The sequence below is a fragment of the Haliotis cracherodii genome, unplaced genomic scaffold, assembly GCF_022045235.1.
Source record: "Haliotis cracherodii isolate W230 unplaced genomic scaffold, xgHalCrac1.p SCAF_10, whole genome shotgun sequence".
In the NCBI taxonomy this organism is placed as follows: domain Eukaryota; kingdom Metazoa; phylum Mollusca; class Gastropoda; order Lepetellida; family Haliotidae; genus Haliotis; species Haliotis cracherodii.
The window spans coordinates 44354803-44368203 of record NW_027266265.1 but is presented as its reverse complement, the minus strand read 5'-3'; the positions used below and the strand labels follow the sequence as shown (position 1 = coordinate 44368203).

Here is a 13401-nt window from a genome sequence, read left to right as displayed (position 1 = left end):
ATACAAGTATTGTCAGACATTTTTCAAACGTGTTTTAGTATATTGAAAAATATAATTTCCAAGTTTTATAGATAAAATGAAATTTGTTTTCATGTTCATAAGAAATGTTTATATATACACCCATTGTGATACACAGACATTGTAATTCAACATCATTGAACATAACTATTTTGTTTCCATTGTAACATGTTATTTTGAAGCAATATACATTCTAAGTACAAATAATTAATATAATTTATAAATGGTCTTCAAATGGACATGTATGAAAATCTCAATATTCAAAGTTCTGACAATGTCTGAAGTCAAAAAGGATAGTTTTGTGCATTATTTCTCAGGTGTTAAATAATATAATATAGGTGAGCTTCTGTACCTTCTACGTTTACCTGAGGGGTGTGCGAGGTAACATGTAGATTGTGTTGCCCTTGTCACAACTAAAGAAACAATGTACATGTCCACTCCTTATGTCAGTAACAGGTGTATGTTTAAATTATAAATTTTATAATTGAAATTTTGCCACTGTGTTAATGTCTTTTAGATTATGTCAAATGATTTTCTTTTCCAATTGTTTTCATTGATCTAAAAATAAACTAATATATTAAAGTATATATTTCACCATTGAAATTGATTACTCAATCAAAGGATAGTTTGCAGTTTTTTACAGTTTTTTTAATAATCAAACATTCTAAGATTGCAACATTCATTTTCCTGTTTCTCTGACAGACGTTTATTAAGTCCCGGAGTTTCGACAGCGATTCATTAGGATCAGTAGACCTAGAACCCTTCATGAAAACTCCTAGCGATCGTGAAAATAATAACAAGCCTCGCAATCGAAATAAGAATGGACTGAACGCATCTCAGCGACAGCCAAGAGCAAGGAGCATGGGAGACGTGAGTTGATTGGTTGAAATATGTCCCCAGACGGACATCAACCTGATCTTCACTAGTGTCTTCCCGTTGGTGTTGCCTTTGACTAGATTCAGCTTCAAGATGCACATGCTTCTAGATCCGTGTTTAATGTCTTCTCTTCCGTTTCTAGAAAATATTTTGGATGTTTAAATTTTATTACTTTTTCTGCGCCTACCTTTTCCAGTTCCCCACTTCCTTTTTGGTTTGACCTTCACCTTTCTCTAAGTTCCGAGGTCCTTTTTAGGATATATAATACCGATGATTGGTCATGTGTCTGTGATGATATCCCATTATATCCAGCAATCCCATTGGCTGTTGTCTGACAGATTTATCAGTGTATATCCTGTCTATCAACCCGAATCCTGTATGATGAATATATAGACTCCAAGATCGATTGTTCCCGTCATAGATGAAGCAGTAGATATCCCCTACCTTTGTGTAGCGTTACATATTTGAGTCCGATGAAGAGATTTCTTATTTATGTAGTTCTATAAGCAGCTTTGTATCCTTTACCAGTAGACAAGTTATTTAATAATGTAGTAAATTAATCTGCTTTCAATTCATAGGGATGACTAAATGTGCTGCAGGAATCTATTACGATAACCACAGATTATCAGGCCCTATTTCACAAAGCAGTCGTAGTTCTATGTCTGCCATAGCACCCATGATTTAACATAGACTTACAACAGTCATTAAGCTCCAATCCCTGCCACAAACGGAATCTAAGTGCTGTGACAGCCATAAGCCTATGTGAACATATGTTACAGTAGGTATGCTGCCTAGACGACTTTGTGGAACAGTGCAGTGGGAACTCTCAACAAAAGTGTTAGAGTATGGGAGTTACGAAGATCTGAGTGTTAAGAACATTTAGAGGAATTGCCATGTATTCTGTTTCATGTAGTGATCACAGAGGCATGAGAGACCAACTTTTGTAACATTCTGACTTACAATAAGTATAGTGCTAAGAACAGTTGGTGACATGGGCCTTGTCAAATTAACATTCACCTTTTAGGGGGGCTTCTGGGGATTCCAGGGCAGATAGGTCTCATAAAAATATCTATATTCCCTTGTATCTTGTAGGATTCTTTGTTCATGGTATCACATGTCTGTAGGTGGATGTATGTGTGATATCCTGGATTCCTGGTATCACATGTCTGTAGGCGGATGTATGTGTGATATCCTAGATTCCTGGTATCACATGTCAGTAGGCAGGTGTATATGTGATATCCTGGATTCCTGGTATCACATGTCAGAAGGCAGGTGTATATGTGATATCCTGGATTCCTGGTATCACATGTCAGAAGGTGGATGTATATGTGATATTCTGGATTCCTGTTATCACATGTCAGAAGGCGGATGTATCTGTGATATCTGGGATTCCTGGAATTGTTGGTATTCATAGATCTGGTACCACATGATATCCTTGATACCCAATACCACTAGCTCCCTGAATTGTTGGTATTCATAGATCTGGTACCACATGATATCCTTGATACCCAATACCACTAGCTCCCTGAATTGTTGGTATTCATAGATCTGGTACCACATGATATCCTTGATACGCAATACCACTAGGTCCCTGAATTGTTGGTATTCATAGATCTGGTACAGCATAATATCCTTGATACCCAATACCACTAGCTCCCTGAATTGTGGGGTATCTTCAGATCTGGTATCACATGATATCCTAGATTCACAATACCACTATCTCCGTGAATTGTTGGGTATTCATAGATCTTGTACCACATGATATCCTTGATACCCAATACCACTAGCTCCCTGAATTGTTGGTATTCATAGATCTGACATCAAATGATATCCTTGATTCCGAATACCACGAGCTCCCTCAAATGTGGGGTATTCATAGATCTGGCATCACATGATATCCTAGATTCCCAGTACCACTAGCTCCCTGAATTGTAGGGTATTTATAGATCTGGTATCACATGATATCCTAGATTCACAATACCACTATCTCCGTGAATTGTGGGGTATTCATAGATCTGGAATCACATGATATCCTTGATACCCAATACCACTAGCTCCCTGAATTGTTGGTATTCATAGATCTGGAATCACATGATGTCCTTGATACCCAATACCACTAGCTCCCTGAAGTGTTGGTATTCATAGATCTGGAATCACATGATGTCCTTGATACCCAGTACCACTAGCTCCCTGAATTGTTGGTATTCATAGATCTGGAATCACATGATATCCTTGATACCCAATACCACTAGGTCCCTGAATTGTTGGTATTCATAGATCTGGAATCATGATGTCCTTGATACCCAATACCACTAGCTCCCTGAATAGTTGGTATTCATAAATCTGGAATCACATGATGTCCTTGATACCCAGTACCACTAGCTCCCTGAATTGTTGGTATTCATAGATCTGGAATCACATGATATCCTTGATACCCAATACCACTAGGTCCCTGAATTGTTGGTATTCATAGATCTGGAATCATGATGTCCTTGATACCCAATACCACAAGGTCCCTGAATTGTTGGTATTCATAGATCTGGAATCATGATGTCCTTGATACCCAATACCACTAGCTCCCTGAATTGTTGTTATCAATAGATCTGGAATCACATGATGTCCTTGATACCCAATACCACTAGCTCCCTGAATTGTTGGTATTCATAGATCTGGAATCACATGACGTCCTTGAAACCCAAAACCACTAGCTCCCTGAAATGTTGGTATTCATAGATCTGGAATCACATGATATCCGTGATGCCCAATACCACTAGGTCCCTGAATTGTGGGGTATTCATAGATCTGGTATCATATGATATCCTTGATACCCAATACCACTAGGTCCCTGAATTGTTGGGTATTCATAGATCTGGTATCACATGATATCCTTGATACCCAATACCACTAGGTCCCTGAATTGTTGGGTATTCATAGATCTTGTATCACATGATATCCTTGATACCCAATACCACTAGGTCCCTGAATTGTGGGGTATCCAAAGATATGATATCACATGATATCCTGGATACCCAATACCACTAGGTCCCTGAATTGTTGGGTATTCATAGATCTGGTATCACATGATATCATTGATACCCAATATCACTAGGTCCCTGAATTGTGGGGTATCCAAAGATATGATATCACATGATATCCTTGATACCCAATAGCACTAGGTCCCTGAATTGTTGGGTATTCATAGATCTGGTATCACATGATATCCTTGATACCCAATAGCACTAGGTCCCTGAATTGTGGGGTATTCATAGATCTGGTACCACATGATATCTTTGATACCCAAAGCAGTAAATCCCATTGTGACATGTGACATTTACCTTGTATGGGTTGCAGGGCAGAATAGGCCCCCAGAACCACACTGTGCCAATGCAGCAGTATTTAACTTGTCTACAAGACTTGGAAAGGCTATTTTCATTTCTTTTAAGAAACTATGGGTCCCCTGTGCTACTTGATAAGTTTGTCACTCACTGTTTCAAACAGATAGGGAATGTTTGTATAATCCTGTCACCAGGACAGCCTTTGGATTATTGGACAGAGAGGTCCATGTGCTCAGCTTAAGAGGACGAAGTTGGGATCTCCTCAGTAGGCATCGTTGTATAGATCAATGGTCACACTGTCCACCATTGTTTGATGGTGCAGGGTATCATTGTATCGATACATAAGATAGCTACGCGATAAATCGCAAAGAACAAGGAAGAATGAAGCGTTGTTTGTTTCATGATAAAACATTGTTCTATCATGACGTCATTTATGGAGATTTCAATATACGCTTGTTAACTTGATGACGTCATATATTGGACATTATTTTTGAGAGGGAAATATCTAGTAAGTTGTTCCCCATAGATGTAACTGGGTTATGCAAATAAATGCAGTGGCTGAATGATCGCATTCAAAAGTGGGAGAGATATGACAATCGGTATTAAGAGAAAAGGTGAAGGTAACGTGAGGACTGTGAGAATATGTGAAGTGGACTTGTCCGACATTTCCGAGATCAGATTCTATTCAGGGAGTCATCGTTATTAAAATTGGGGTAATATTTTAAAGCTGGTACATTTTTATCAGCATCCTTAAGGAGGCTGCACATAATGTTGATATCTCATGTAATATTTAAATGAATTGTAGTAGTTGTTTATCTTACAATAATACACTACAGGGAAAATAAACAACTCCCACTTGTCATTTATTTCTTAAGTAAATGCTGATTGGGGCATTATAACTTCACTCACTCACTCACTCACTCTGTCAGAGATCTAGAAGAGGGAGTCATGTGGTTTACTTAGTGTCTGAAGTGAAGCATGGGGTGAGGTGAGGAGAAATTGGTTTTAACATCGCGTCCAAGATTATTGCACTTATATAGCGACATGCATGCACGTGTATGTGTGTGTGTGTGTGTGTGTGTGTTTGTGTGTGTGTGTGTGTGTGTCTGCTTGTACTATTCTGGACTTATGCCGATTTATAGTGCTAGCTCACTGAGATACCATGCCGCAGTTTAACATGAATACCCCACTCAGACACAGTATACTGACTGCGAGCCGACCAGTCCTGTTTTAGTCCCTTTATGCCGAGCGCCAGACAGGGTAACAACAAGTACCATATTTTAACGTCTTTTGGTATGACGCGGCCAGGGATCGAACCCCGGACCCTCCTCTCTCCGGGCGGACGCTCTACCACTAGACCACGGAGGCAGTCTGAAGCATGGGGACTTTCACCAGCACCAAGACTGAACTGTGCTTCTTCTCAGAGATGTAAGATGACTTAAGTGTTCTTACATTAGGTCGGTTCTTGGGGCACCTTCCAGCAGATGTTCCTTTAGATCACGGTGGATCATTTGTATTGGTCGTTTTGATTTTTGAATATTTCCTTTGTATGTTTTCTATGGCATCTAAGAACTCCTCTTCCAAATGTTTTGAGTTTAAGATGAACATAGTGGCTGTGAGTTGTTAAAATAGACCATCAGACACTGTTATTTTTCGATTTTCCTTTGACTTAGACTGCAAATGTCAGAAGTGCTTCTTTTCAGAGCAGATCTTGAAAACAGTACAATATTTCTTCACCAAACTTGGCACATTGATAGGTCAAGTGGTAAACTGGTGCCTTTTGATAGTTTGGGATTTAAAAAAAAAAATTTTTTTCTAGTTTCCATAGCAACTGAACATGTCATATTGGCGGTGGATATGAGTATTTCATGCTTGTTGTTCTATTAGTGTGTGTTACCATTATTGTTCCATTGGTGTGTCTACAGGCATGTTCTTGTGTCCATTGGTGTGTCTACAGGCATGTTCTTGTGTCCATTGGTGTGTCTACAGGCATGTTCTTGTGTCCATTGGTGTGTCTACAGGCATGTTCTTGTGTCCATTGGTGTGTCTACAGGCATGTTCTTGTGTCCATTGGTGTGTCTACAGGCATGTTCTTGTGTCCATTGGTGTGTCTACAGGCATGTTCTTGTGTCCATTGGTGTGTCTACAGGCATGTTCTTGTGTCCATTGGTGTGTCTACAGGCATGTTCTTGTGTCCATTGGTGTGTCTACAGGCATGTTCTTGTGTCCATTGGTGTGTCTACAGGCATGTTCTTGTGTCCATTGGTGTGTCTACAGGCATGTTCTTGTGTCCATTGGTGTGTCTACAGGCATGTTCTTGTGTCCATTGGTGTGTCTACAGGCATGTTCTTGTGTCCATTGGTGTGTCTACAGGCATGTTCTTGTGTCCATTGGTGTGTCTACAGGCATGTTCTTGTGTCCATTGGTGTGTCTACAGGCATGTTCTTGTGTCCATTGGTGTGTCTACAGGCATGTTCTTGTGTCCATTGGTGTGTCTACAGGCATGTTCTTGTGTCCATTGGTGTGTCTACAGGCATGTTCTTGTGTCCATTGGTGTGTCTACAGGCATGTTCTTGTGTCCATTGGTGTGTCTACAGGCATGTTCTTGTGTCCATTGGTGTGTCTACAGGCATGTTCTTGTGTCCATTGGTGTGTCTACAGGCATGTTCTTGTGTCCATTGGTGTGTCTACAGGCATGTTCTTGTGTCCATTGGTGTGTCTACAGGCATGTTCTTGTGTCCATTGGTGTGTCTACAGGCATGTTCTTGTGTCCATTGGTGTGTCTACAGGCATGTTCTTGTGTCCATTGGTGTGTCTACAGGCATGTTCTTGTGTCCATTGGTGTGTGACAACATTATTGTTCAAATCCTTGATTCCTGATATCACTAGCTCCCTGAATAGTTTGGTTCCCATGGGTTTGGTATCACATGATATCCTTGATTCTCGATGTCACTAGCTTTCTGAATAGTTTGGTATCCATCGTCTGGTAACACAATATATTTGTTTCCTGATATCAGTAATTCCCTGAATAGTGTGGTATCCATTGGTGTGATATCACATGATATCCTTGATTCCTGATATCAATATCTCCCTGAATAGTGTGGTATCCTAGTTCTGATATCAACTGATATCTTTGATTCCTGGTATCCCAATCTCCATATTGTGTGCTATCCATAGTCGATGACTTTCATGATATCCCATGTTCCCGATATCAGGGGATATCCTTTACTGGTGCAGTTCTCCCAAAGTCAGGTACTTGTTGCCTTGGTGATCTTCAGTTGGACTGAAAGCTTGTTACAGTTGCAGACATCATACTGAGCATCTGACTGAAAACTTTCAGCCATGTTGAATGTCAACAGGAATTCATCGTATGTTGACATGAATATATTTTTTATTATCTTTTTCACATTTTGACTGTTTGGGCTTCTGCTTACGTACTAACTTACAAACAATAGCTGCATGGCATCTTCTCCGCAGGAATACATATGCTACTCAAAAGAAGTTAAGGGCCAACAGATTTGTTCATATTACTTAAGTTAATCTGTCAAGAACCGCCGGATTCTTTTATATTACTATAGCTAATCTGTCATGGCAGACTAACTATAATAATATGAAAGAATCTGTTGGTCCTTAACTTCTTTTGAGGAGTATATTTCTACATCTGTGTGTTAGCCCTGTATGATGTGTAGGAGTTGAGTCAGGATTCTTTCGAGTGAGTGAGTGAGTTGGGTTTAACGCCGCTTTTAACAGTATTCCAGTTATATCACGGCATGTCAGCTTAATGTGAAAGGAAAGCCCGAAGTGATGCAGGTCTTAGACGTTTACCACTTCAGAGAAACCCACGAGCACAAGTATGGTGCTGACAAACCTAGAAACATAATCGGGGCGAACCGGGTATCGAACCCAGAATCATAGGTTTCTGACGTGTCAAAGGGACGCAACTCTGCACAGCGAATTGCGGCGCCTTAGACAACTTGGCCACCCATGTCCCCGGATTCTTTTGAACAGAAGCATCTGTCAGCGTTTGAATGGAAATGTTAATTGTATGTGTGCGTGAATGTGTTTGCATGTGTGCGTATGCGTGTGTGTGTGTGTGTGTGCATGCACTCTTCTGTGCATGCACAGATGTTAGAATAGATTATATAAAGAGGAGAATGTCATTTTTGAACATTTTCCATTCTTGTGATTTTGAGTATTATCGAGAAGTGTGTCAAGAAAAGTCTATTAAAAACAAATTGTAGACAATATGACCACATGGAAACACTTTGAATGTAGAGCTGACGTGACTGTTAACGACAAGATATAAAATGCTGAGTTTGCATATATATATGCACCTAATGACCTGCACTGCACTTTAGCTTCATTGCAATGTTTTATTCTTTATGTTACCATGGTTACTGTGATAACAAATATAGAAAATAAACTATAGTTCAAGTAAACCTATTTCCTCATTTTAGTACTGGAAAAATATGGATCATTGTTAACCTGGGCCCCGTTCCACAAAGCAGTCTTAGCACTATGACTATAGTAAGCCTATGTTAAAGTATGGGAGTTACGATCATCTTAGCACTAAGATTGCTTATTGGAACGTGGACCTTGTACCAAATACTGTTTATGATTACATATTTTAAAACAATATGTGTTGAAAAAAGTAATATGTTAATGGTTTGAATGCCCATATGGGTTTTCATGGAATTCAACACTTTGATCAAATCCGACTTTTGTAACTGAAGGTCAACACCATGATCCATCAAGGTCAAACTGAGGAAACATGTTTTTAGGAATACATGTTGTTTTATTCGTTTTAGATGTTGTTCTTCCAACTTAGATGTGTTTTATATTTCATTAATACCTTTTTACAAAATTCTGAAGAATTTATTCAAATTTATAAAATTTCATTTTTTAAGAACTTACCATTTTTGTAATCATGTCATATAAAGCATGTGCTGCATGCAATTTTCTGGATGTTTTATTTAATCTGCAATGATTTTTTTTTTTTTTAAATAACAAAATCTTTATTGTTTTATTAGTCTGCAGCTCAGAATGGGGGACAAAATGGCCGTGTTACCAAGAGCAATGGAAAAGACAAAGAAGGCAGTTCTGCCTGTGTGATGCAGTGATAGAGGAAGGAAGATGGGGAGGCTGAGATGGACGTGGCGATGCAGAGACGGAACATTCGGATGCCGTGATAGAGGATGGAAGATGGCGATGCAGTGATTGACAAAGTTTACTTCTGTGATATGATGTTGTTATTCATGATTTAACATGTAACAACATTGTTATTATTTTTGGTATATGTAATACCCTGTACACTGTTAGAACAATATAATATGATGCATTGTTGTACATATTGATGCAAAGTTTGCATCTTGTTACCGTATCATGCACCTTTGTAGCTCACACACATTGTGCAACCCTTGTGCTACATTTGTATCATAAGTTGGATGCATTAGCCACATGCATCATGGAGCTACTTGTGAATAGTGTCCTTGCAATACACAGTAAATTGTATACATACTTACAACTGGGCAGAAATATATCATGCACAATGTTGCTTTCTAACACAAGCTGCAGAAATTGTTTACTTCATGAAGCAAGGTTGTTAGAGGTTTGTCAGTGTGTATAACATGCAATACGATATATACTCAGACTTATTTTGTGAGCGTCTTCATGTCTTAACTGTTAGATGTGAACTTGTCCCCACCAGTGAGGAGTGGATGATAGATTCTTGAGATTATGGCTCAAATCCCGATTCCAACCACAGTCTAAACCCCAATTCAACCCCAAACTTGACCCCAACACCAATGTAACCCCGATCCCGATCCCACCACCAGCCCCAACCCATATTTAACCCCAATCTTGACCCCAACACCAATGTAACCCCAATCCCAATCCCACCACCAGCCCCAACCCATATTTAACCCCAATCTCAACCCCACCCCAACCCCACCCAATCCCTATTGAAATCTATATAAGCATCATCCCAGGCAGGACTGAATGTCGTGTATATATACTCACCGCCAAAAGAAACGCGAATACCATGGTTAATATATGAAGAATAATTTATATTCAAGAGATATTAGATTGGTACGAGGCCTAGCAAACATGCTGATTTGTTGTGTAGACTGACTGTCGCATGTGATGTCATCGATCCATGACTGTCGATGCACCATTTGTCTCATGTAGGATTAATGTGTAAAGTTTGGAAATAATGTGCAGCATATCGTGATAAGAATAAAGACAGTCTTGTAACACTTGACTGATCGTTAGTTTTGTCAGTAAGTGGTACACATTGGAAACATCTCTTCTTAACGTACAGGGGGCACGGGTGGCCCAGTCGTCTAAGGCGCCACGATTTGCTGTATAGAGTTGCGTCCCTTGGGAAACCTATGATTGTGGGTTCGAATCCTGGTTGGCCCTGATTATGTTTCTAGGTTTGTCAGCATCATACCCGTGCTCGTGGGTTTCACCGAAGTGGTAAACGTCTGAGACCTGCATCACTTCGGGCTTTCCTCCAACATTAAGCTGACGCGCCGCAATATAACTGGAATACTGTTAAAAGCGGTAAATCCAACTCACTCACTCTTAATGTACATACTTCTCTATATGTGTCTATGGTCGTGTTTCTTTTGGGGGTGAGTATATTTCAATGTGTTGTTTGGAGATGCATTTAGCTGTAGTAAAGGCATCCTTCTTTATGTAAGTTGTAGGAACTGTAAGTACTGAAAATATATAGAATTATTCTTTAAACAATTATTTATAAGGAACTAACGCACTTTTTGCTAACCAATGTGAAATCAATCTTACACAGTGCCCCTGTTGATCAACCTGCTGCTGTTTGTTCACTGCTGAGGAGGTGCCTTGTCATTGCATTTGTATTTTACTCTACAGAAATTATGTGTTATTTACAAAAGCACATTTTGCTTTTGAAAACCAACTCCTGAAAACCAAACCCTGAAATATATAAGACAGCAATATAATACAAAGATAGATGTGCATTTATTGTGTCTAAAACAAACTTTGAGATGCAGTCTTTTAATCCTTCTATCATAATACATGTATATTTGTTTACTTGTTGATATTACCCTGTTGTCATTGTAATCACATGGCCATGATGGTTACATCTTTCTTTGTAACGCCATCATGATAGCAAGTAGGGTCCTCTTGCTTCATAGATGAAGAATGTTGCGTCTTGCTTCATAGAAAAAATATGAATGCATTTTGCTTCTTTGAAATGAGGAATATTTCTCATGGGTGATTTTCTGATACTTAATGTCAAATATAAACTACTGACCTGTTTGAAGACTAGTAGTGTTGGTTTTTGTTTTACCCTTTGTGAAAAAGCAATAACAATTATACTTATACTGAATTTGGAGTTGCATTTTACTGCATTTATTAATATTGGAGTGAATTTGGCATTGCATTTTATCAAATATCCGTCCTCTATATTTCTTTTTATATAACTTTGATGTATTCTTTAATCCAAATTTATTGAATCAAAAACATTTATTGTCTTTTTTCTCATTTGGTACATGTCCTTTACATTTGTTTGTTTCCACTTATTGTGATGTTTACAAAACAGTTATAATCTGTGAAAATCAAGGGCCCACTTGCACAAAGTGATCTTAGCGCTAAGACTAACGTAAGCTTATGTTAAAGTATGGGAGTTACCATCATCTTAGCACTAAGATCTCTTTGTGCAAGTGGGCCCTGTTTAGAATTGGTCATCAGCAACCAAGCTTGTTGTAAGAGGCGACTAACGGTATCGGGTGGTCAGGCTCGCTGACTTGGTTGATGCATGTCATTTATCCCTATTGCATGGATCGATGCTCATGATGTCAATCACTGGATTGTCTTGTCCTTACCTGGTTATTTACAGACCGCCGCCATATAGCTGGAGTATTGCTGAGTGCGGCACACCTGTGTTTACACCTGTCACAGCTTTGTAATAAAGAGTGGTGTAATGTAGTAGAATCAACAAAGCAACTGATGGAAGTGTTCCATGTTTTGAATCTGCATTTATACTTTAAAGAAATTGTCATGGAGACATTATATATATTCAATAATGACATCACCCCATCTTGTTGATTCTAAACAACTGAAATACATTTTTGATGTTTTTTTGTAGATGTTGAAATCCATGTTAATGACGTATGTACTTATGTCTATTGTATACTACAAGTCAAAAAGGTTGTCATAGCAACTCAGTCCCAATCCCTCAAACTAGTCAAAATAACTGATTATAACCAGTATTTCATTATATATACATATGCTCTACTTCTGACAATTTTTCTATAGGTTTTTTACTATGAAAATATCCTGCTTTCATAATTAAACTGCTGATTATTTCAATTTCCTCAAATATTATGCAAAAAAATATTTTTCTGTATGTTCAGTGCCTTTGCTGAACCCACAGATCTGTCCATATTATTATTATTATTATTATTATTATTATTATTATTCTATTCTATTTTTTTTTTTTTTTTTTTTTTTTTGATATGCATTATCCAACGGTGTATGATAATCATATGTTTATGTGCATATAACCAACAGGCCGTGAGACAGTACCTGACTGGCTTGCATTATTAAAGCCGGGAAAGTAAAGAAGCTTTAACATTCTCTACCAAATCAAATATTAAATAAATGCAGTCACAGTAAAATAATTTGAACGCTAAGGTTACCAATTTTTTATCACTTGTTGATGGAGATTTGTGTTTCTTTACTCCATTACTTTGATATTGCATATTTTGTTTATTACATATTTTCATTATTACTAACATATTTCATGTTTGTCTCTGTTACACAAAGTTTTCGCTACATAGCTGAAAAATTGCTGATTCAACATTAAGTATAAACTTGAAGACATTTTGTTTTAGGTGGATAGTACGGAGCAATACAGATGAGTCTTGCTTTCACTGAGAAACAACAAATATGTAAAAAGCAATTATGCAATTCTGATCAGTTGTTTATTGAGGTTGTTATTTCAATCTTTGTACATAAATATCAAATACTGGTATAAGAAAAGTTTAAAATTGTAAATCTATTTTCAGCACCATGATGTTTCTTGATTTTGTATATATATTATGTCAAGGTGTTTTTGATATTCGGTTAAACCCAATATGTGACATACTCTATCATATAATAAAATAAAAATAAAATAATTTCAAGTACA

General features: G+C 38.1%; 1 protein-coding gene across 4 annotated transcripts in view; it reads left to right on the top strand.

Annotated features, from left to right (window-relative positions):
- Positions 1-9897, top strand: part of LOC139451097 (kinesin-like protein KIF28) — an 85338-nt gene extending 75441 nt beyond the window's left edge. For 2 of the 4 annotated variants that reach the window (XM_071232906.1, XM_071232898.1), the window contains 2 exons: positions 721-888; positions 9260-9897. In XM_071232906.1, the coding sequence (XP_071089007.1) occupies positions 721-888; positions 9260-9349 (258 nt within the window). In that variant the 3' untranslated portion in view covers positions 9350-9897. The remainder of the gene's footprint in view (positions 1-720; positions 889-9259) is intronic. The other 2 variants (XM_071232912.1, XM_071232917.1) reach the window with 1 other exon arrangement.
- Positions 9898-13401: the final 3504 nt, after the last annotated feature.